The sequence below is a fragment of the Microcaecilia unicolor genome, chromosome 3 (genome assembly GCF_901765095.1).
Source record: "Microcaecilia unicolor chromosome 3, aMicUni1.1, whole genome shotgun sequence".
In the NCBI taxonomy this organism is placed as follows: domain Eukaryota; kingdom Metazoa; phylum Chordata; class Amphibia; order Gymnophiona; family Siphonopidae; genus Microcaecilia; species Microcaecilia unicolor.
Genome location: NC_044033.1, coordinates 122,894,831 through 122,918,357, shown reverse-complemented (window position 1 = coordinate 122,918,357; position 23,527 = coordinate 122,894,831). Strand labels below are relative to the sequence as shown.

Here is a 23,527-nt window from a genome sequence, read left to right as displayed (position 1 = left end):
TCTCGCCTGGGGTGGGGAGCCCATGTCGATGGGCTTCACACCCAGGGTCTGTGGTCCCTCCAGGAAAAGGATCTGCAGATCAACCTCCTGGAGCTCCGAGCGATCTGGAACGCACTGAAGGCTTTCAGAGATCGGCTGTCCTGCCAAATTATCCAAATTCGGACAGACAATCAGGTTGCAATGTATTACGTCAACAAGCAGGGGGGCACCGGATCTCGCCCCCTGTGTCAGGAAGCCGTCGGTATGTGGCGTTGGGCGTGTCGGTTCGGCATGCTTCTCCAAGCCACGTACCTGGCAGGCGTAAACAACAGTCTGGCCGACAGACTGAGCAGAGTCATGCAACCGCACGAGTGGTCGCTCCATTCCAGAGTGGTACGCAAGATCTTCCGAGAGTGGGGCACCCCCTCGGTGGATCTTTTCGCCTCTCAGACCAACCACAAGCTGCCTCTGTTCTGTTCCAGACTTCAGACACACGGCAGGCTAGCGTCAGATGCCTTTCTCCTTCATTGGGGGACCGGCCTCCTGTATGCTTATCCTCCCATACCTTTGGTGGGGAAGACCTTACTGAAGCTCAAGCAAGACCGCGGCACCATGATTCTGATAGCGCCCTTTTGGCCCCGTCAGATCTGGTTCCCTCTTCTTCTGGAGTTGTCCTCCGAAGAACCGTGGAGATTGGAGTGTTTTCCGACTCTCATTTCGCAGAACGACGGAGCGTTGCTGCACCCCAACCTTCAATCCCTGGCTCTCACGGCCTGGATGTTGAGGGCGTAGACTTCGCTGCGTTGGGTCTGTCTGAGGGTGTCTCCCGGGTCTTGCTTGCCTCTAGGAAGGATTCCACTAAAAAGAGTTACTTTTTCAAGTGGAGGAGGTTTGTCGTTTGGTGTGAGAGCAAGGCCCTAGAACCTCGTTCTTGCCCTGCACAGAACCTGCTTGAATACCTTCTGCACTTATCAGAGTCTGGCCTCAAGACCAACTCAGTAAGGAATCACCTTAGTGCGATTAGTGCTTACCATTATCGTGTGGAAGGTAAAGCCATCTCTGGAGAGCCTTTAGTCGTTCGATTCATGAGAGGCTTGCTTTTGTCAAAGCCCCCTATCAAGCCTCCTACTGTGTCATGGGATCTCAACGTCGTCCTCACCCAGCTGATGAAACCTCCTTTTGAGCCACTGAATACCTGCCATCTGAAGTACTTGACCTGGAAGGTCATTTTCTTGGTGGCAGTTACTTCAGCTCGTAGGGTCAGTGAGCTTCAAGCCCTAGTAGCTCATGCTCCATATACTAAATTTCATCACAACAGAGTAGTGCTCCGCACTCACCCAAAGTTCCTGCCGAAGGTGGTGTCGGAGTTCCATCTTAACCAGTCAATTGTCTTGCCAACATTCTTCCCCAGGCCGCATACCCGCCCTGCTGAACGTCAGTTGCACACATTGGACTGCAAGAGAGCATTGGCCTTCTACTTGGAGCGGACGCAGCCCAACAGACAGTCCGCCCAATTGTTTATTTCTTTCGACCCTAACAGGCTAGGGGTCGCTGTCGGGAAACGCACCATCTCCAATTGGCTAGCAGATTGCATTTCCTTCACTTATGCCCAGGCTGGGCTGACTCTAGAGGGCCATGTCACGGCTCATAGTGTCAGAGCCATGGCAGCGTCGGTGGCCCACTTGAAGTCAGCCACTATTGAAGAGATCTGCAAGGCTGCGACGTGGTCATCTGTCCACACATTCACATCTCATTACTGCCTCCAGCAGGATACCCGACGCGACAGTCGGTTCGGGCAGTCGGTGTTGCAGAATCTGTTTGGGGTGTAAATCCAACTCCACCCTCCAGGACCCGAATTTATTCTGGTCAGGCTGCACTCTCAGTTAGTTGTTCTTCGTAGGTCAATTTCTGTTGTACCCTCGCCGTTGCGAGGTTCAATTGACCTGGGTTATTGTTTTGAGTGAGCCTGAGAGCTAGGGATACCCCAGTCGTGAGAACAAGCAGCCTGCTTGTCCTCGGAGAAAGGGTATGATACATACCTGTAGCAGTTGTTCTCCGAGGACAGCAGGCTGATTGTTCTCACCTACCCTCCCTCCTCCCCTTTGGAGTTGTGTGTTTCATATTTTATTGCTTGTCATTCAACTGGCGGGAGCGGTCGCGCACGGGCGGGAAGGCGGCCGCGCATGCGCGGTGGGCGTGGCCTGCGTGCCGACCGTCCCGCGAAGCTTCTTCCGGTTGGTGGGGGCTGCCGCGGACGTCAACCCAGTCGTGAGAACAATCAGCCTGCTGTCCTCGGAGAACAACTGCTACAGGTATGTATCATACCCTATGTGGTCATGTCGCTGCAGCATTCTGAATCAATTGGAGCTAGTGCAAACCCTTTGTAGTCAGACCAGTGTTTAGTGCATTACAATAATCCAGTCTTGATGTTATGGCATGCACAACTGAGACGAGGCTTGTCTTCTCAGTGTTAGTTGATAGGCAGCATAGTTGTCGCAAGTAATAGAAGCTGCTCTTGAAGGTTGCTTGGATTTGGGGGATCAGAGTGTTGAATGTAGCTGTATTCCAAGGTTCCTGACTTGTGATTTGAGGGGGAGTTCATATTTCCAAAAAGAGATTTTGATTTCAGGTATATCCCCACTTCTGTTAGGGACCCATAGAAGCTCAGTTTTACTTGGGTTCAGGCAAAGTTTGTTGTTTTTAGCCCATTCTTGAATTGGTTTTAGACAAGTAGTCAGCTTATTCAGGGCTTTGGGTAAGTCAGGTTCAGTGGGTATGAGTAGTTGCATGTCATCCACATAGATGTAGAACTTGAGTGTCCATTGACCAGATCAGCTTGGTAGTGACTTGAGGTAGATATTGAATAGAATAGGTGACAGTAATCAGTCCTTGTGGTACCCCACAGGTCAGTGCCCATGGTGGTAATGAGGTGCTTCCGAACACTATGGACTGTTGCCTGTCTGATAGATAAGATCTGAACCAGCCAAGTATTGTTCCACTGATACCTGTTTCTGCCTGTCGTGCAAACATAATATCATGATCTACAATGTCAAAAGCTGCTCAAAAATCTAGCAATACTAACAGAGGCAAATCCCCTGTCTCGGTTTCTGTGAAGATCACCTTGTAGGGGATACAAGGACTGTTTCTGTTCCATAACTGGGTCTGAATCAATCTGGATCCAGTTTCTCTCTTCTAGCCGGTCATTGAGTTGATCACAGACTGTTTGTTCTATAAGTTTCCCTAAAAATGGGATGTTGGATACTGGCCGGTAATTTTCAAGTTTGTCCCGGTCAAGGTTGTTCTTCTTTAGCAAAGGACGCACCACTGCCCTTTTTAATGCTGTTGGTAGTTGCCCTTTAGAAAGAGAGGATTTCACGATTTTTGTGTTTCCTTCTATGAGACCCCTGCTTGCCTGCTGCACTATCTTTGATGGGCAAGGGTCGAGGGAGCAGGTAGTTGGTCAAAGGTTTCTTAGGATTTTGTCAGGGCCCTCCTCTGTTAGAAGAGTCCCATATGTTTGTGTCGGGAGAGGCAAGTTTGTTCACTGTAGGTCAGCTGATTGGAGACTGGGTGGGACTGCCTGTAAATCCTGGCAGAAACTTTTAATTTTGTTGGCAAAGTATACAGCAAAATCATTGCAGTTCAGTTGTGACTGAGCAGGATCTCATGAAATTTAACAGCATAGGTAAATACAGAAAATAAAAGTAAAAGGCAGAATTTAACAAAAACTCATAATAATAAGATAAAAATAAAACAGACCAGATTATGGACAACCAAAGAGAAATGTCTTAAGCTTTTTCCTAAATTTGTAATAGCTCTGTTCAAGTTCAATATGTAGAGAAGTTGGAAACAAATTTCAAATAGAAACAGTAAGAATGAATTGAGGGCTAATGTCTGGCCAAAAAATTAAAAGTGAATGATAAGGAACAATGATGAATTTCTACTGGAGAGATGTTAGTAATGGTAAACCGGTCTTCTGTCCCTCTGTTACCTTGCAGTTCTAAGCGGGTTACAACTTATAAGAAGCCAGTTTCATTTAACTGGGATGGAAAACAATAAATTAATAGTTTTAACAATTAGAATGAGATACATATTTCTGGAACAGAAGAGTTTTCATATTTTTCCTGAAAGCAAAATAGGATTGAGAGGATTAAAAAGTAGTAGTGATCTTATTCCGTGCCCTTGCTGCTTGAAAGGCCAAACATAATTCAAAGAGAGATAATCTCCTTTTCCCTTTAGCGATGGAAAAGAGTAGCCTACTGTACCAGTGCATCTTCTTCTCAGAGCAATAGTAAATATAAAATATTAATATAAATAATCGGTGACAAACTATGCAGAAGCTTAAAGAGAAAACAAGCTAACTTAAAATGTATTCTGGCTTCAGTGGGTAGCCAGTATAAGAAATACTATCAAATTTACTGTCCAAAAATGAAACAGACTGCTGTATTCTGAATTGTCTGCAATCGCCTAATAAGACTCCTACTACACAAGATTACAATAATCCAACTGAGATATTAAAAGTGATTGAACTAGAATTCTGAATTGGTCATGTTCAAAAAATAACTGCGCACACACCGCAACTTTTTCATTAGGAAGAAACATTACTTCACTAATGATGAAATCTATTTTTCCAAGGTTATAGCACTATCAATGAACACCCCTAAAATTTTGTTAACTAGAAAATTCAAAAGTAACTTGATTAATGATAATTAATTTTGGAATATTCTCTGGATTCTTGTCAAAACATAAATTTTGTTTTATCGGTATTCAATTTCAATTTATGGGAAAACATCCAATTATCTATTAATGACATGCATTGTTGAATTAATAAGGTATCAATTTCTAAAACAGAATTAAATGAAATCAAGACTGAAATGTAATGTGAAAATTTATTAATATGCAGCAAAAAAAACCTAGAGATCTTAAGAAGACATTAAAAAGCAACTGTGATAGTGGAGAAACTTAAGGGACTCCATGTGTATTATTCCATGGGGAGGATAACCCATCCTTTGTTTTAACTGTATAAGAATGGACCAGAAAGGTCCCAAACCAATCCAGCACTTTTCCAACAATTCCAATGTTTTCAAGCAATTGTAACAAAATTCCATGATCTATTAGGTCAAATGCTGCTGAAAGATCAAATTGTAGCAGTACTGCACATTTCCCTTCATTTAATAAACATCTGACATCATCTGTCACTGAACTAACAACCATTTCTGTACTGTGAAAAGACCGAAATCCCGATTGGGAAGAAAATAAGATTGAATTTTTCTCAAATAATGTGTTCACTTCTGATTTTAGCAAAAAACAGAATTGACGCTATAGGTCTGTACTTCGAGATACTGTTAGCAGGCAATTTCAAGTCTTTCCTTATTGGAGTAATGATTATTTCACGTAATACTTTGGGGAAAGTACCCAAAGACATTTGTTCTTGAATCCAATCATATAAAGCTAATTGAAAAAATGGTGGAGATACTTTCATCAGATAGGGATGGCAACTATCCAGAGAACAGTAGGAAGCATATTTATTATACAAGCTAATAAAATCATCCTATTATACAAGCTAATAAAATCATCCCAACGTATTGGGAGAAAATCACTCCAAATTCTTTCACTAGGAATCCCTTCAGTATTAGGAAGTAAAGGTTCATCAGATAATCAAGTTGGTAATCAGAGAATCCAGCTCGTAACTTTATAGACTTGTTTTGGAAATAATCAGATAATGGTGGTAATAGATCAGTAACATCAATTTGAAAAGGTTACTTAATAAGAGAGTTAATTATTTGGAATATTTGCCTTGTATTAGAGTGATCCTTATCAATTAGCTTAGAATAGAATTTCTTTTTTGCCATTTTTAAAGCCAGTTTATAGTGATGAATAGTTTTCCTCCAATTTTCCTTTGGGCAGATTTATCCTTTTCTTGAAAAGGAATGGCCTTTAGGTGATATAGAGTTAGCTCAGTTGTTCAGTGGTAAAGCAGTATACTGAAAACAGCACTGATAAGGGAACTGAAACAGGAGAAACTCAGGTAGCAGTCCTCCCCTTTACTGCTGCCTTCTAGGGAACTTTTTCCAGCTTAATAGTCATTTACTAACTGCCCTTTCTACCTTCAAGATATGGGTGCAGCCTGAATTTTGCTGGTTAGATACAATGGATTCCTTTAATAGGGAAGGTCTACTTATTAGAAAATTATACACTGATAATCTAATTTTTGTTCATCCCTTTCCAATATGCAGATTTGCTTGGTCCATGAAGTTTGAATTTATTTTCTAAGCTGTTTGTGTTCAAGTCAGTAATCATCAGTGGCGTTCCTAGCCGATGCGCCCCCCCCCCCCCGCGAAATGACACCCCCCCCCCCGGGTGCACGCCGCTGTGAGGGGGGTGCCGTGGCGCGCGCCTGTCGGCTCCGAGTTCACTACGCTAACTTTGCTGGTTCACTGCAGCTCCCTCTGCTCTGGAACAGGAAGTAACCTGTTCCGGGGCAGAGGGAGGGAGCTGCAGCGAACCAGTGAAGTTAGCGTAGCGAACTCGGAGCCGACAGGCGCGCGCCGCGGCACCCCCCAACAGCGTGCACCCGGGGCGGACCGCCCCCACCGCCCCCCTTGGTACGCCACTGGTAATCATAATAGTTTGTAAGTAAAATTACAGTTAATATACTGTCAGTGTAGAGTAGTAATATACTGAAAATGCAGTGCTATGTTATCTATAATTATTTTTTAATAGAAACTAAGCATTCTTATGGCAGGAATATTTAGTACTTAGAACTGTAGTACAGAAGACTAGGAAGAAAAGCAGCGCTGCAAATTATTTTATTTACATCCTTTCCTTTTTTTTATGGTAACAGTGGTAATAAAACAGTAACATTGCTCGAATTGCACATATGTGTCCCAAAATTATACCTTTTCTGAAGACATTAAGGACTAGATTCTATATATCATGACTAAAAAATCGGTGCCTAAAATCCCCCACCTAGGTGTATTCTATAAAATATGCCTAAATCTAGACATGGACATAAAATAACTCTTCCTTGCTATGATTCTCTAATGCGTCGGTCACGCGCGAACCTTATTCTACCACATCATCACTTTGTATTTGTTCATACCGGAATTGGCGAATGCCTTTACGGTACTATGTAAGCCACATTGAGCCTGCAAATAGGTGGGAAAATGTGGGCTACAAATGTAACAAATAAAATAAATACTTTACAGAATATGCCTACATTTCCGAGCAGTTTATAGAATACACCGAGCGCCCTTCCGCACAACTAAATTTAGTTGCAGGCAGTTACGCCAAGTAAAACTTGGTATACATGCTGACGCCTAAATTAGGTGCAGACTGGGTGTATTCTATAACAATGCGCATAGATTTTAGAAACACCCGTGACCTGCCCATTCCATGCCCATGGCCACACCCCCTTTTCAACTTTGCGACTAGAATTTACGTGCATCACATTAAAGAATACACTTACAGTTGTGTGCGTAAATTCTAATTAATGCCATTTAGTGTCAATAATTGCTTGTTGGCAATTATCAATGCTGATTGGCTTGTTAAGTTGCACGCACAAATCCAGAATATGCTGAATAAGTCATGCTGTATAGAATCCCGGGGGCATAAGGGGGTAATTCTGTTAACTTGGCACCACAAGTTAGGCACCTAGTTGCAATGTGCTGAGTGCATATTCTATAATGACATCTGAGTGCTAAGATTCCATTATAGAAATTCTAGCATAAGTCAGCATCCACGCACCTATGTTCAGATGCACCCACATATGCCATGTCAATAGCAGGCATAAATGCATGTGCCTAAATGAGGCACTTTAGCATGTAGCTTACCATATACTGTAAGTTACATATGTAAGCGTTCTCCCATGCACTGCCCATGCTGCTCCCCTGTGAATACCCGCTTTCATTGATGCGCTAAGCAAGTTGCATGTGTCGGTCATAGAATGGTGCCCAGCATGCACATAGCACTTAACACACAGTACTCTAATTCACTTAAGTGCTAGTTTTCCATAATGTTATCACACAAATGGCACTTAAATTTAGGCGCTAAAGTTATGGAATGATAGGGTAACTGGATTATAATTGCACTGCATGGAGAAAAGTTCTCCTTTCTCCACAGCTAATCTTCCAACTCAGTTGATATCTGCTGTTTATGGCAGGGGTTTCAAAGCCAAAAAAACCATGAGTCTTTGTTTGTGACCACCAGGATTTTTCCTCTGAAGATTAGCCATTACAGCAGCAGTCAACTGCTTTGGTTTTGGATTCAGTCATGAGCCTAGACACTGGTTGGGGTTTTCCTTTTCCCTCACTGGATTCAAGCATGAGCCTGCTGCCAGACTTGTAAAAGTTTGTTTTTCTAAACCCTATTTCTACTCATCTCCCAAACTCACATGCTGCCTTTCAAGTGCAATTTGATACCCCTGTTCTATTGCACTCTTGAGAGACACAAACAACTCAAGTTTTCAGGGTATCCCAGATGAATTTTCATGAGAAATATTTGCACGTATCTCCTCTATTGTAAGCAAATATCTCATGCATATTCATCAAGGATGTCTTGAAAACCTTACTGGTTTGTAGCCTTCATGGATTCAGTTTGGCACCACTTCATCAAAAGAACAGAGATTCCACTTGACCAAACACTGGAAGATAAGCCTTCTCTTAGACTGAACTGTTTAATACTGTCTTCTGCAACTATAAACCTGGTGCCATAGTACTAAAGCTAAACTGTAGATCCACTCCTAATGAAACCATTTTTTTCTCTCTATGTTGATTCTAACTCATCAGCCTTTGATGTGCAGATTGCTCTAGCTGCCAGCTTGCCAAAGACTGGAAAGGAATCGTGTTCTAAGACTGAAGCCTTCTGTGGTGTTTTTATATGAGCAGGGTTAATCCAGGACATGTGGCAGTGCCAGTTCTCCCTGCCTGTCCTCCATATCCATTCTTTCTCTGAGGGAACAATTGATATGAGACCTATCAACAACTCTCCAGTACTGCTGTACCCTTGAACAAATTAACATTTGTTTTGGAATGTTAATATATAAACTTTCTACATCTTATTTTAAGTGACAAAATAACGTAGCATATGTATTGAATAAAATAATTCATGGTTTTTCATTATTAAAACGAGAAATCCAGCCCCCCCTCCTTTAGATGCCACAGTAACATAGTGCTTGGTGATTTGCTGTGGACTTGGTTTGTTTCTAAATGAGACCAGGATGGCTTGATTTGCTTGAGATTTCTGAAACCATCTGAGTGGTCAGGGAATGAAAAATGTTTTTTGTTGCAAAAATTGCCCTTAAACAATTTAATGTTTGGGGGTTTTTTCACTCAAAGTTGGTAACTCCCAACTGAAGCATAACTGCTTTTTAATTTAAAGGCAAGATGTGTGGAGGTGTATTTTCAAAGCACTTAGACTTCCAAAGTTCCATAGACTTTGTAAGCCTAAGGGGGTCTTTTACTAAAGCTTTGCTTGAGTTATCTGCAGCAGGGCCCATTGATTTCTATGAGCCCTGCAGCAGATAGCTTGAGCTAAGCTTTAGTATAAGACCCCCTAAATGCTTTGAAAATATACCTAATAGTAACCTTTAGAATTTTGTAAGTTTAAGTGCATTGAAAATGAGCCCCTTAACCTCATAGCATTCTGACTTCTAATGTATCTGTTCTCTACAGGCTGTGGAGAGCACCTTGTACGGACCATATTGGCGAGAGAGTGTTCCAATGCCCTGCAGGCAGAAGATGCTCACCAAGCTTTGCTAGAGACTATGCAAAACAAGTTTATCAGTAAGTATATGGCTAATTAAAATTTCTGTTGGACTTACTTTGTTTTAATGGGAAAATATGTTTATTTATTTATTTATTACATTTATATCCCACATTTTCCCACCTATTTGCAGGCTCAATGTGGCTTACATAGTACCGTAAAGGCGTTCACCAAGTCCGGTAGAGAAACAAATACAAAGTGATGTTGTGGTCGATTAAGGTTCAGGCACAATGGGGATCGAAGAGAAGATAGGTTATATAGTGTCCATTACGAGCTTTGGTTTTGCTGTGTTGCAGAGTGTAGGCATTTATGTTGGGTTGGTAGGGCATGCCTTTTTGAACAGGTTGGTTTTTAGTGATTTCCTGAAGTTTAGATGGTCGTAGGTTGTTTTCACAGCTTTTGGCAGTGAGTTCCATAGTTGTGCTTATATAGGAGAAGCTGGATGTGTAGGTTGCTTTGTATTTGAGTCCTTTGTAGTTAGCTATCCAGCTTATAATCGAAAAAGAAAAACGCCTATATTTCGACCCAAATTGGGAGATGGGGCGTTTTTCTCGCAAAGGCGCCTAAATCGGTATAATCGAAAGCTGATTTTGGGCGTTTCCAACTGCACTCCGTCGCAGAAACGAATAAAGTTGATGGGGGCATGTCGGAGGCGTGGTGGAGGCGGGACTGGGGTGTGGTTATCAGCTGAGGAGAGATGGGCGTCTTTAGCTGATAGTCGGAAAAAAAAAGGTCACTTTTTTGGACCCTTTTTTCTCACGAACAAGTCCCAAAAAAGTGCCCCAACTGCCCAGATGACCACTGGAGGGAATCGGGGATGACCTCCCTGGACTCCCCCAGTGGTCACTAATTCCCTCCCACCAAAAAAAACCGCACTTTAAAAACTTTTTTTCCAGCCTGTATGCCAGCCTCAAATGCCGTACCCACCTCCATGACAGCAGAATGTGTTTGATCCTGTCACAGCCTTTCCCTGGGTCAGATGTGGCTCTCGGGTGCAGTACAGGGTCACATCAGCATTGCATTGTGGTGGGTGTAGGGTATTGTGTTAGCTTGTGTTACAGTCTCACGATGTTGGTAGTTGGTAGGCTCTTCTCCCATGGTGCTTTTCCCCCTGCCTAGTGGGTCAGAGTGTGCCCTGTTGTGTTTCCTGTTGTAGTCCATGCGGTAGTGGCCATTTTTGTAAGCCAGTTTTAGTTCCCTTTTCTGTGTTAGCCACGTTAGAGAACTTAGTTATTACCTTGAATGTGGCTGAAAGAGGGCATTGTACAGCATTCTGCCAGCTCTGACCTACTGCTAATCTCAGTACCAGGGAAACTCGTTGCCAGTGGGGCACAACCTCTGATCTGCAGTTAACTGTGAGTAAACACGGTTATTCCAATAAAGGACGTTTTCAGAGAGATTATTCATCAGGTGTCAACTGCTGTGCCAATGTTATACAGCAGCAACAAGTCCTAGAGGCCTGCGTGTATGCAGGTCCCTGGAGCACTTTTAGTGGGTACTGCAGTGCACTTCAGCCAGGTGGCCCCAGGCCCATTCCCCCCCCCCCCCCACCTGTAACACTTGTGCTGGTAAATGGGAGGCCTCCAAAACCCACTGTACCCACATGTAGGTGCCCCCTTCACCCCTAAGAGCTATGGTAGTGTTGTACATTTGTGGGTAGTGGGTTTTGGGGGAGGGGAGTTGGGAGCTCAGCACCTGTGGTAAGGGAGCTATGCATGTGGGAGCTTTTTCTGAAGTCCACCGCACTGACCTAGGGTGCCCAGTTGGTGTCCTGGCATATCAGGGGGGCCAGTGTACTACGAATCCTGGCCCCTCCCACGACCAAATGGCTCGGATTAGGACGTTTTTGAGCTGGACATTTTTAGTTTCCATTATCGCTAAAAAAAAAAACAAACGCCCAGCTCAAAAACATCCATTTTTTCAAAAATACAGTTCGGCCCGCCTCTTCATGGACCCGTTCTCGGAGATAAACGCCCATGGAGATAAGTGTTTGCGTTCGATTATGCCCCTCCACGTTAGCTATCTTTGCTACATCCTACAGCAAAAATGGAGGACAATCTATGCTAACCACTATATCCACTGTTAAAACTACCATTCCCACAGCTGAATTGAAAGATACCATTTGAATCTGTCTGCAGACCTTAGGTTGGAAAAGCTGAGGGTGTAGTCATCTTCTCTGTCCAGCACTGTAGCTCTTGGTTGTAAAGGTCTAAGCTAAATCCTCTGTGATAAACAAAGCACAAGGAGATGTAACATAAGTTATGACCAGAGTAGCTCTTCAAAGGGTTAACTTTTCTTCACAATCATAAAAAATGGCAGAAACAGAATCCCTAACAGGAACCTAAGAATACAGAAAAAAATCAGCCTAACAACTTGAAAGGCATCTTGGATTTTAAAATGTTATATGGTATTTTTTGAAAAATGTAAAAGTATTTGAAAAATATAAACAATGCATTAGATCATTGTAGTTTTATGTTAAGAAATTGTTTAGACACCTGTTTTATTCATTGCACAGTACGTTTTTGTTGTACCCAAGAAAAAAATTAACTTACGTCAGCTGTTTAACATCACACTCTATACACTGTGGAGGTTGCCAACTTCTTTGTTAATTTAATGGTAAACAGACTTGGCAGGGGTGATTTAAGTTATCATGAACACAGATGCATTCTTAAAATGATTATCACTTTGCAGTTATGAGATGACAGCATTTTTTTTTTTTTTTTTTTTAGAAAATGCCAGTGGTTATCAAATCTGGGCTAAAGGCCCACCTGTTTGATGTTGCTTTTGACTCCTAACTTTTCACTTGTTCGTAACCTTTATCTTGTCTTCCTCTCTTCAATCTATCTGTCTGTGCTACCCTTATCCCTTATTTGTCCTGTCTGTCTGTCCTGAATTAGATTGTAAGCTCTCTTGAGCAGGGACTGCCTCTTCTTCATGTTCAATTGTGAAGCGCTGTGTACGACTAGTAGCGCTATAGACATGATTTGTAGTAGTTATAGTTTTTGTGGTTGAGAGATTAGTGGAACACAACAGAATTGAATCTTTAGCACAAGTTTTGGTGCACATATTTTTATAGATTGAATTGCAGGTACTGCATCTAAAGATGTGTCATAATATACGCGCGCTCTTCTCCAGAAGACTGAACATGGATTTGTCTACTTAAACAGTGCAGTGCGGATGTCATATGTTATTTCTGTCTTGTTCCTCTATTTCTGTGTTTCTGTCTAGGTTGTTTCAGAAATCAAAATGGAAGAGACTAAAAATTAGGCCAAAGGAATAGTTTGACGCAGCCCAGGAATAAAGGGGCAGTCAGTTGGGGGAAAACATAGCTTGGCTGCATTAGACCTTTAGGCAGAAGAGTTTGGCACTTCATTGCATTCTATGTACAATGAAAGTGCAAGTCTGTACAAGGCCTATGAAATTCTTCCAAGAGGGAGAAGCCTGGCTTTGACTCTTGGAGTTCGTTAAGGTGCAGGTGATGGATAAACCAGTGGCAGATGTGCTTTTCTTTTTTGTCCATTTATAGCCAAACTATTATGGATACTGTAACACAAAATTCCTGTCTGGGTTTAGGAGATGAAGCAAAATGACAAACATTTGTAAATAGAATAGATTTTGATATATTACGTGGGTAGGAGATCAGTACAGAGAACAAAAGATGGTGTTCTATAAACACAAGTATCTTCCAAACAAGAAAAAAGGGCAGTGTTACTGATCTGCTCCTTTCAAATGCAGCCAAGTTTACAGAATGCATTCTGATTGTGTATGTTTATACCATTACACAGCCAGGGTACGTTAGGTTGTTAACAGTGGAAACTTCATTTTGACTTGATTCTAAAATGTTTCCTATGAAACATAAAATTAAATCTACAAATGTACTTGTTTGTTGCTTGTTCCAGAATTCTTTAAAATAAGTAACTTTATATACTTGCAACTGGCAAGAATAACAGTTTTGCCTGCTATATTTGATTCCTAGTTATTCTGCTTTCTTTATATATGAACCGATATTTTAAAGAATGCTAGTTCTCATTTTTTTCTGCACTTATCTATAATTTCATTTTGTTGTGAATGAAACCACCTTATAAGGGCCATGAACATGGGTATAGTCAATCTTAAATATGCAGACAAAGCTGCATATTTCATATATTATTTCATATATTTATAAGGAATGTAGAGCAAATGTGTCACAAAAGTATCTTATACACACTTATCAAAACTTACTGGTAACAAATTTCAGAAGCTTGCAGATTCAGAGTTAGCCTTTGGCTCAGTGTACAGCCATGCAGAAGTCCCGAGTTCAGTTGCCGAGTTCAGTTTTCACTCCTTGAGTCAGCTGGGAATGTTCTGGAGGGAATCATGGTCATTGGTCAGCGATGACACCTAATCGGCAGATTTAGAGCCCATAATTAATGAGTTTTGGAAGGAGTTCTGTCAGTAAGTTGTGATCTTTTTATGAAGACCCCTGCAGAGGGTTTGATTGAGCTGGAAGCCCAAAGAAGCAAGAGGAAATTACCAGGTCAAAATGTTAAAAAATAATAACAGCAACAAGATCATGAATACTTGTACGTGACTCTGATGTAAATGTGCTTAGGGGCAGAGTCACAATTTATGTGCATTCATTTACACCAGCTCTCGAATTTTATTAAAGCAGCAATTTTGGCTGCTTTTGTGGGTCAATTCTATAAAGACAAACAGACGCTAAGAGCCTTTTAAAATAGGCATCTTCTTGACCTCCAAACCTAAAACGGTCTTTTACTAAAGCTTAGCTCGAGTTATCTGCAGCAGGTGCTATAGGAATAAAATGGGCCTTGCTGCAGATAACTGAAGCTAAGCTTTAGTAAAAGACCCCCTAAGTGATCTGACAATATAATATGCACTAGTGAAAATTATTTTAATTGCTCTGGCACTATCTGGACAGTACTTGAGCAGAGCGAGGGAGGGAACACTATACATATAGTAGAGATACAAAGCTGCTATATGGGTAGCCATCAGTAGTCAGCATATTATATGTAAAATCAGCACCACAGAATATACATACAAGTAGAAAAAATTGGCAGCGCAATAGTGAGTTTCTGTGAAATCTCAGTGTAGCTAGTTCAGTGATTTGATATTGATTTATTTATTGATTTATTTATTTCCTTTTATTAGGAGCTTGTTTGTCCCAAAACTCTAAGTGATGTTTATATAAATAACAATTAATGGAAACATACAAATACAAAACTTATAAAACACCTAAAATAAACATACAGTACAAAAGATTGAAAAGCATGTAATACAAAAATTAAAAACAAAAATACATCATGAATCCAGAAATAAAAAAAAACAAAGGGACCAATATTCACAGATTTAGGAGCTCAGTATTTTTTTAATATCGGCCTTACATTTTTACTTCCGAATTGATGCTGGATTTCTGTTTTTAATTCTGATATAAAATACACAGGTGCTCCCATTGAGTGCGGACACATTTACATTTTTTCAGAGCAGGTATAAATTTGTGTATGGGCATTTGTGCACTGTTGGAGCTGATTCTGGGAGCCTGTTTTATCAACACACATAATACTACTGTTCCCTTCCTATTAGCTGTAATTAATGCTTCACTGACTGAGGGTGTATTCCCTGATCAGCTTAAGATAGCAAAAGTTAAACCTTTTTTGAAGAAAGGCCAGTTAGATCCTCTGTCCATTTCCAATTCTAGGCTCATTTCAGTCTTGCCTGCTGTAGCAAAAATTATTGAGAAACTCGTATTGAAACAGCTGATGGGTTTTATTAGGGAATGGTGTAGAACAGGTAAAAATGAATTGATTTTTCACTCGTTCAGAAATTACAACAACCTATGGACACTGAATGAAATTACATGGAAATACTTTTAAAACAAATTGGAGGAAATATTTTTTCACTCAACGAATAGTTAAGCTCTGCAACTTGTTGCCAAAGGATGTGGTAACAACGGTTAACTTATCTGGGTTTTAAAAAGTTTAGACAACTTCTTGGAGAAAAAGTCCATAGTCTGTTATTGAGATAGTCAGGGGGAAGCCACTGCTTACCCTGGGATTGGTAACATGGAATGTTGCTACTAATTGGGTTTTTGCCAGGTACTTGTGACCTGGATTGGCCACTGTTAGAAGCAGGATACTGGACTAGATGGACCATTGATCTGACCCAGTATGGATGTTCATATATTCTTATTTGCTAGATGTTAATCAGTTTGGTTGCCGTGAAGGCTATAATATAAAAATGTTATTATATGTGGTGGATGTATAAAGAAGGGGGATGGATAGGAATGTGCACTTTGGTGTCACTTGATATATCCTCTGCATATGATACAGTTCAACATGATGTTTTATTGCAGCTTCTTTAGACTGTGGGTGTGCATCCTACTTGAAGAACAGAGAGATGAAGGTAAAATGGGTGGATATGGTTTCTGCTACCTCGGAGATGAGTGCAGGGGTGCCTTAAGGGTCCGTAGTGTTGGCTGTGTTATTTAATTTGTGTCTGCATCTGCTTTGTATAGTAATGACAGATTTGGATGTGAATTTTAGAATATATGCAGATGATGTACAATTTTTTTTCCTAGTTGATGATGATTTTATTGCTGGTCGTGCAAAACTGTTAATTTGTTTTGATATCTCTCAGTGGCTGAATGCATAGGGTTTACATTTGAATATATCAAAGACCGAGGTTATGTTGTTAAAAAGGGGGCGGCAGGGGTGGACTGACCATTCGGGCAACCAGGCAGTTCCCGAGGACCCAGAGGCTCTGCCTGGATGCCCAGCGCGCCGCTGGTGATCTAGTGGCCTCAGCGGGGGGGGGGGGGGGTGGACGGGACATATTCTTTCCTGCCCGGCCCACTTGGCTGCCACTATTCTCCCCCCACCCAGTACCACTGTATTTTAAAAATGGTGTCCAAGACTCCCTTTGGAAATCTCACAAGACTATTGAGACCCGCGAGACTACACGGCGGTGGGGAATAGTGGCGGTACAGTGGGCAGGAAAGAACATGCCCCCCCCCGCAAAGGCCACGAGACTAATAGGACCCCTCAGGTAGGAGCGGGGTCATCGGCTGTGGCGGCAGAGGTGGCAGGGGGTGTTGGGCAGCAGCCAGGTGGGGGGCCCAGACCACCCTCAGTGCCCAGGGCCCCAAACCACCCTCAGTCACCCCTGGGGAGAGGAGTACTGGAATGCTAAATCCTGTTCCATTTCGTGATGTTACTATTGTTATTAAAGAACATATTACCAGTTTGGGAGTGATTAGATTTACAGTTGAACTTTAATGTTTACATTGCTAAAGTTGTTCAGGGATGCATGTATCAATTGCATATGTTAAGTAAGATCAAACCCATGATTCCAGTGTCAGATTTTCGTGTGGTGGTGCAAAGTCTTGTTCTGACTAGATTGGACTATTGTAACAGCTTGTATATGGAATTGTCTTCTGTTTGCTTGCTTTGGAGATGATACAATGTTCTGTGTGAGATTGATCGTGGGATTAGTTCAATGAAAGCTCTACATTGGCTCCCTGTACAGTTCAGAGCACAGTACAAATTGATAACACTTGTTTTTAAGACTCGGAATGGAATAGTTCTGGATTATTTCAATCAGATTTTGCAGCTTTATGACCCCACCCATCCACTGTGGTCCACTTGTGTGAAACCATTAGTGGTGCCTCAGCCAAAGCACAATGTCAATTATTGGACCTTCATTCTGGAATAAACATCCTTGGTACATTACGTCTTTTTTGCCATCTTTTGATGTATGTAAAAGAAGGTTTAAAACTTACCTATTTGCCTTGGCATACACTTGATGGACTGGCTAGCTGATGATAGATAGTGAATTTTACTGCTTGATGGTTGATTTTATATTGCCTGTCCTGTCTCTGCTGGTTTTTATGTATGTTTTTGTTACCCGCTTAGTTGTAGGTGGGATATAAATATTAAAACTACATACATACCTGTTTAGCACGGATCTTCCCGCGCCTAACTTTAGGCGCCATTTATAGAGTTTCCCCTTTAGCAAGCAGAGTTGTGCACACAAATTATAGAATAGAGGTTACAAAATCATTGAACTAGCCCATAAACTTCTTCTTACTTTACATCCAAGTTTTCCATTGTCCAGGGCTTTCCAAACTGGGGGTTGTGGCACTAAATAGGGTTGCAGAACCCATGTTTAGGATTGTGACCTTCAGGCTGTAAATACACATATTAGCCTGGGTCTCCAGAGGTCACGTGTTTTCTGTGGCTACAATAAGGGACTTGCAGGCACAGAAGGTTTGATAAGCACTGATTTAGATCTTGACAATAATTGATAAAATGTATGTTTTATAATTAGTTTCTGATTTTAGTTTAAGAACTTACAGTTGTCTTACAGTGAATTATTTGCATTAAATCATTGCGAGTACAAGAAAAATTGCAGACTATACTATATAAAGACTTCTTTCCTAACCTGTAACAAAACAGATGTCTAGACACAGGGCTATGTTAATTAAGTTAATTTAATGCACATAATAACATACCTTAGCTTGAATTAAGCACATAGTAGACTTCCATTGAGAATAAGAGGCCCTGAATTTTTAATATACCGTTTATTATATTTACTATACCGCTAGGCCATGCCAAACCACAGTGGTTTGCAGTAACAATAAAACCACTTCAAATTACCCAGAAAAGAGCTCCATTATTAAAAGAACAAAACAAAACGGTAACACAGAAGACATACACCCTAAAGAAACCTGTATCCAAGCCTATCACCAGGCTACCCAATAGACACAGTCCCCCTAACAACCCTCAAGCTTGTAAGGCTAGCCAAAAAAAAAATGTGCCTTCAACAAGCCCTTAAATTTCACAAGGAACATTCAGCCCATAATTCTCCAGGGAGAATAATTAAGGTGCTACCCCCCCCCCCCCCCCCCCCCCCAAGAACCTAATTTTCTTATGTGTAGACTTCCAGCGAGAGGCACAAAATGGTGGAACCACCAATCTGTGCTCATGTGCTGACCATAGAGCCCTATAAGGAAAATATGTCACCACCAGAGCAGCAAGATAGCCAGACAACCCTTCATACAAGGCCTTATGTGCCTATAAATCAGATTAATATGCACTAATGCATTAACACAATTTGTTATTGCTTCTGGAGCTCGAAGTTCCACCTGTTCTGAGGCAGTCTGACAGGTATGTTGCAACAGTATCTATTCGAGCATAGGGCCAATTCAGTAGCCTTGGAATTTGCTGCTCTGGGTGGTTGTGAATGGCATGATGGAGAGAAAATGTTCACAGACCTGTGGTAGGAGAGTCTTAGCTGTACCTCAAAAGATACACCTACTAGTAAGACTTGAAGTACATGTATGTCAGGTTCTTGAGTAAGCTAAAATATGTGTATAAAGATGTGGTATAAATAAATAAGAAACACACATAGTTGTGATTGGCAGCTCTTGGCATTGTAACTCCAATAGAGGTCAGTTTCTTTCTTTCTTTTTAAATGTATAACAATATGATAAACTTGAAGCAAAGAAATTTCCCTTGCAATAAAGAAATAAAAAAAAGAAAAAGGAAGAAAACATTCTATACTACAAAAAAAGGGAATACTAATTCACAAACCAAGGGGAATCACAAGAATAGAACCACAGAGAGAAGGAAGCCACAAGAAAAGGTGAAACTAAGTAAAATAAGGTAGATATTCAGACTTCTTTATACAGCCCATATTTAGAAAGAACCAACACTTCCAAAGGCGTCAACTGCTGTATTTGGTAGCAAAGATCATAACTGAGAAGGTTCAAAGAAAATATATGAAGAATTCTTAAACTGTTTCATGCACTTACGTAGAACACACTAGAAAAATTTAGCACCAAGAAAGAGTATCTCATGCTTCGTGGCCACAAACTGCTTTTTCCTCCCCTAGGTCCTTTAATGAACATCAGGAAATATTCTAAGTTTAGAACCAAGAAATTCATCATTATGAGCATGAAAATAGAAGCACATGACAGAGTCATTATCTTGGGCAAAACAAAAGATACCAGTAATGTTGCCCATCTCCGTAGAGGCTCTGTAGCCCAATTGGGCCCATGCTGTCACTGGAGAAGTCCTCAGATCTTCCTTCACACAACGTCTCCCTGATTTTTCCCAGTTTACAAATAATAAATGTTAACACATCTTTTAAACATCTATAAAATAATCTTTAGTTGACAGAGACAGGACATGGAAAAATACAAATCGTCAAATATAAGTGTCTTGCACTTTTCTTGATGTTCTCAGATTTTCCCGTGTACGAAGGCCTTACCAGCCATGAAAGTGGTCTGAACCTCTTTCAGACTTTGCATTTCTTTTTCCAGTTGTTGTTAAAAAAATATTCAACAGTTTGGACCTTAGAACAAGTTTATGAAGAAAGGTGAGCAAACAGTAAGCAAACCTGATGTAATGATGTTACTGCCAACGAAATAGACTCCAGCAATATTTCTACAGATCTAAAAAGTGGGGGACTTGCCAACAGCACTGAGAAAGCTCCTATTTCTCCCAGATTACCTGGAGCAGCATCACCTGATAACTCCAGATGCTTTTGGCCTATCACCAGGAGACTCAACAGTTCTTCAACATTGCTTCTCACTGTTTTTCCTCTTATGGGATCCTTCCATGCTCAAGATAAGTAGAACTTCCTCTTCAACTTGCAATATGGCCATACCAGCACCTTAAGCCATCAGCATTGAGTTAGGGCTGATTGGACTAAGCGATGCATCGCCTCCCAAGAGTGAACTACTATCTGTCTAGCCCACCATAGGAGGAATGTCCGTGTCTGAACAACACTGACAAAGCCTCGCATAGGAAGTTGCTCAGTACCAAATGCAGGGGGTCAACACAGACAGGGACCCCAGAGGAAGAAATGTTGTCGCCTATCTCTGAGATATTTTACTTACCAGCACAGCAGAGTCCTGCAGAAGTTTTAAACTCTGAAACTTTGGTTGAAGAATCAATTACAGCTTTAAATCTCAGTGAGGTTTTAGAAACCCAGGGCTTTTTTGAGGGGGTACTTGGGGGTACTGAGTACCGGCACCTTTTCCATTGTCTGCTAAAATTGACCCATGGTCCCCAAGTTTTAATGAAAGAGCTCAGGCTCTACACACCAATTCTGCCTTGTCATAGATTCTGTGACTGATTGCAGGGGGCCTAGCTGTTGTGTGGTGGGTCCCTGAGTGATCACCCCACCCCTGAAGGGTGGTCTGGCATTTGAGTACCGGCACCTTTTTTGCTAGAAAAAATGCACTGTTGAAACCTCAGATACTCAACTAGTATCTATAGCAATGCTGGTGCTTACCTTTGTTTAAAGGATATTGAAGTTATTTTTTAGGCATCTGAAGCTCTTTATTTGAATTACAAAATTAGGATGTTTCGGGTGTGACTAAAGAGACTCAAGAAATGCCATAAAGAATTTCTCTTAATGCAACCAGGAGTTTTGCAGTTGATTTTGCTAAAATTTTCCAGCAAATATATTGGAGGGAAATGCCTTTTTTCTTCCTTTTCAGTCATCTTCATTTTTGGTCACTAAAAGCACAGAGAGGCTTAGTGGTTCAACCCTCACACAGTGAGGCTTTTACAAAGGCGTGCTATCATTTTTAGCATGCGCTAAATGCTAGAGACACCCATTTATTCCTATATGGTACTGAAGAGCTGCTTTTATCAGCATCTGCAATGGGATATGCAGTTGGCTTTCTTAACAGGTTTGAAAACAAAATTGTAGTTGGATTTTAGATGAATATGCAAAACAAACAGATTACAGTCTTATTCTCTGCTAAAGAAACTATAGAAACTAAAAAAGATTATGCTCATTTTCTTTTGGTTGTTCACCATATGTAGTGCATCCCTGCAAAATGATGCAAAACAGGATTAATGCAATTGCCAAACTGTGGCAAATGCAGTATTTTTCCTGGCATCATTATTGGTATGATCCTGAAGTGTCCAATGATAATATATTTTTGGAAGGAAGTCACAAAACGTCTGTCGGTGATTATGAAGGGAGTTTCTACCTGAAGCCAAGTTATGAATGTTTGGTATAATGAACGCCAGTCAGTACAGGAAGTACTGTTTTAAGTCAGGGCTTTGCTTGATATTTGCCAAAAAGGGATGACAATGAAGTGGAAAGATAGGTCAGAGCCAACATGTGAAACATGGATATCTGATGTTAGAAAAGTGATACTACTCAGTTACTTAACATATGAATTGAGGGGTGCAGAGCAGAAATATAAAACAATAGTTATCTTCTGTGAATGAAATATTTTGATCTTGCTGCTGCTATCTATAATCTATAATATATAATGAAGAGGTTGCATTACTCTGAGTAAGAAGTTGTTTCTGGGATATTTTTTTTTCTTTATTGGATTAAAACAACTAACAGGGTCTTTAACTGAAGATTAGCACATGTTATCGTCAGGAGGGCCCATAGGAATAAAATGCTGTAATCTTTAATAAAAGACCCCCTAATATTTTGAGACATGAAAGGTCGTTTCTTTTTTTCAATTTTTAGTTCATTTTACTTAAACTTTTGTGTATAAGTAGAATATGATAGCATTGTATTGACCAATGCTTGGAAAATAAAATATTAATTATTTTATAACACACTTCAGTACATAAGTATTGCCGTACTGGGACAGACCAAAGGTCCATCAAGCCTAGCATCCTGTTTCCAACAGTAGCCAATTCAGGTCACAAATACCTGGCAAGATCACAGGATATATTTGCCGGGTTTATCTGTTTGAAAGAGAGAAAAGTATAAATGAAAATTGATACGTCTTTTAGGAAGTTTTTTTCCGCCTCAGATACATCTGTCTTTTACATTAGTGCTTTTACTCACAGTTTCAGATGATACAATAAAAATTGGATGAAACGATTTTGCTTGATTTATATCATCTTCAAAGAATTGATTAAGGGTAAAGGTAAGGGTAATTCATTTGATACACCACCTTTCTGTGGTAAAATCAAAGCAGTTTACATATTATATTCCAGTACTTTCTCTGCTCCTAGTGGGCTTACAATCTGTTTTTGTACCTAGACCAGAGGAGGGTTAAGTGATTTGCCCAGGGTCACAAGGAGTTGCAGTGGGAGTTAAACCCGGTTCCCCCTTCAGCCCACTGCTCTATTGATTAGGCTGCTCCTTTACTCTTGATTGTTGCTAGCTAGTCTGTCTGTGTTTATAAGACAACAAGATAATCAGATGTAACTTGAAGTAGACTACCGGGCTTATTTTCGAAAGTGATTGCCAGCCATCTTCCGACATAAATCGGGAGATGGCCGGCAATCTCGGAAAAGCGGCGAAATCGGTATAATCGAAAGCTGCTTTTTTGACAGCATCGCCACTTTCCTGTCGCCTTGCCAGTGAAAGTTCGAAGGGGCGTGTCACCAGCAAAGCGAAGGAGGGACATTGGTGGGCATGGGCGTGGCTATCAGATGGCCGGCTTTCGCAGATAATGGAAAAAAAAAGCGGCGTTAATCAGTATTTTGCCGGGTTTACTTGGTCCTTTTATTTTCACGACCAAGCCTCAAAAAGGTGCCCCAACTGACCAGATGACCACTGGAGGGAATGGGGATGACCTCCCCGTACTCCCCCAGTGGTCACCAACCCCCTCCCACATGAAAAAAATAAAAATAAAGCACTTTTTTGCCAGCCTGTATGCCAGCCTCAAATGTCATACCCAGATCCCTGACAGCAGTATGCAAGTCCCTGGAGCAGTTTTTTTTTTGCTTTTTTTTTAAACTTTATTTTAATATATGAACAAGTTAGATATACAAACATCGACTTCACTTTATACATC

At 41.0% G+C, this 23,527-nt stretch overlaps 1 protein-coding gene across 1 annotated transcript in view; it reads left to right on the top strand.

Annotated features, from left to right (window-relative positions):
* The window catches only part of TASP1 (taspase 1), a 317,359-nt gene that overhangs the window by 206,544 nt on the left and 87,288 nt on the right, over positions 1-23,527 (top strand). The window contains 1 exon segment of the mRNA XM_030196341.1: positions 9,651-9,761. Within this exon segment, the coding sequence (XP_030052201.1) occupies positions 9,651-9,761 (111 nt within the window).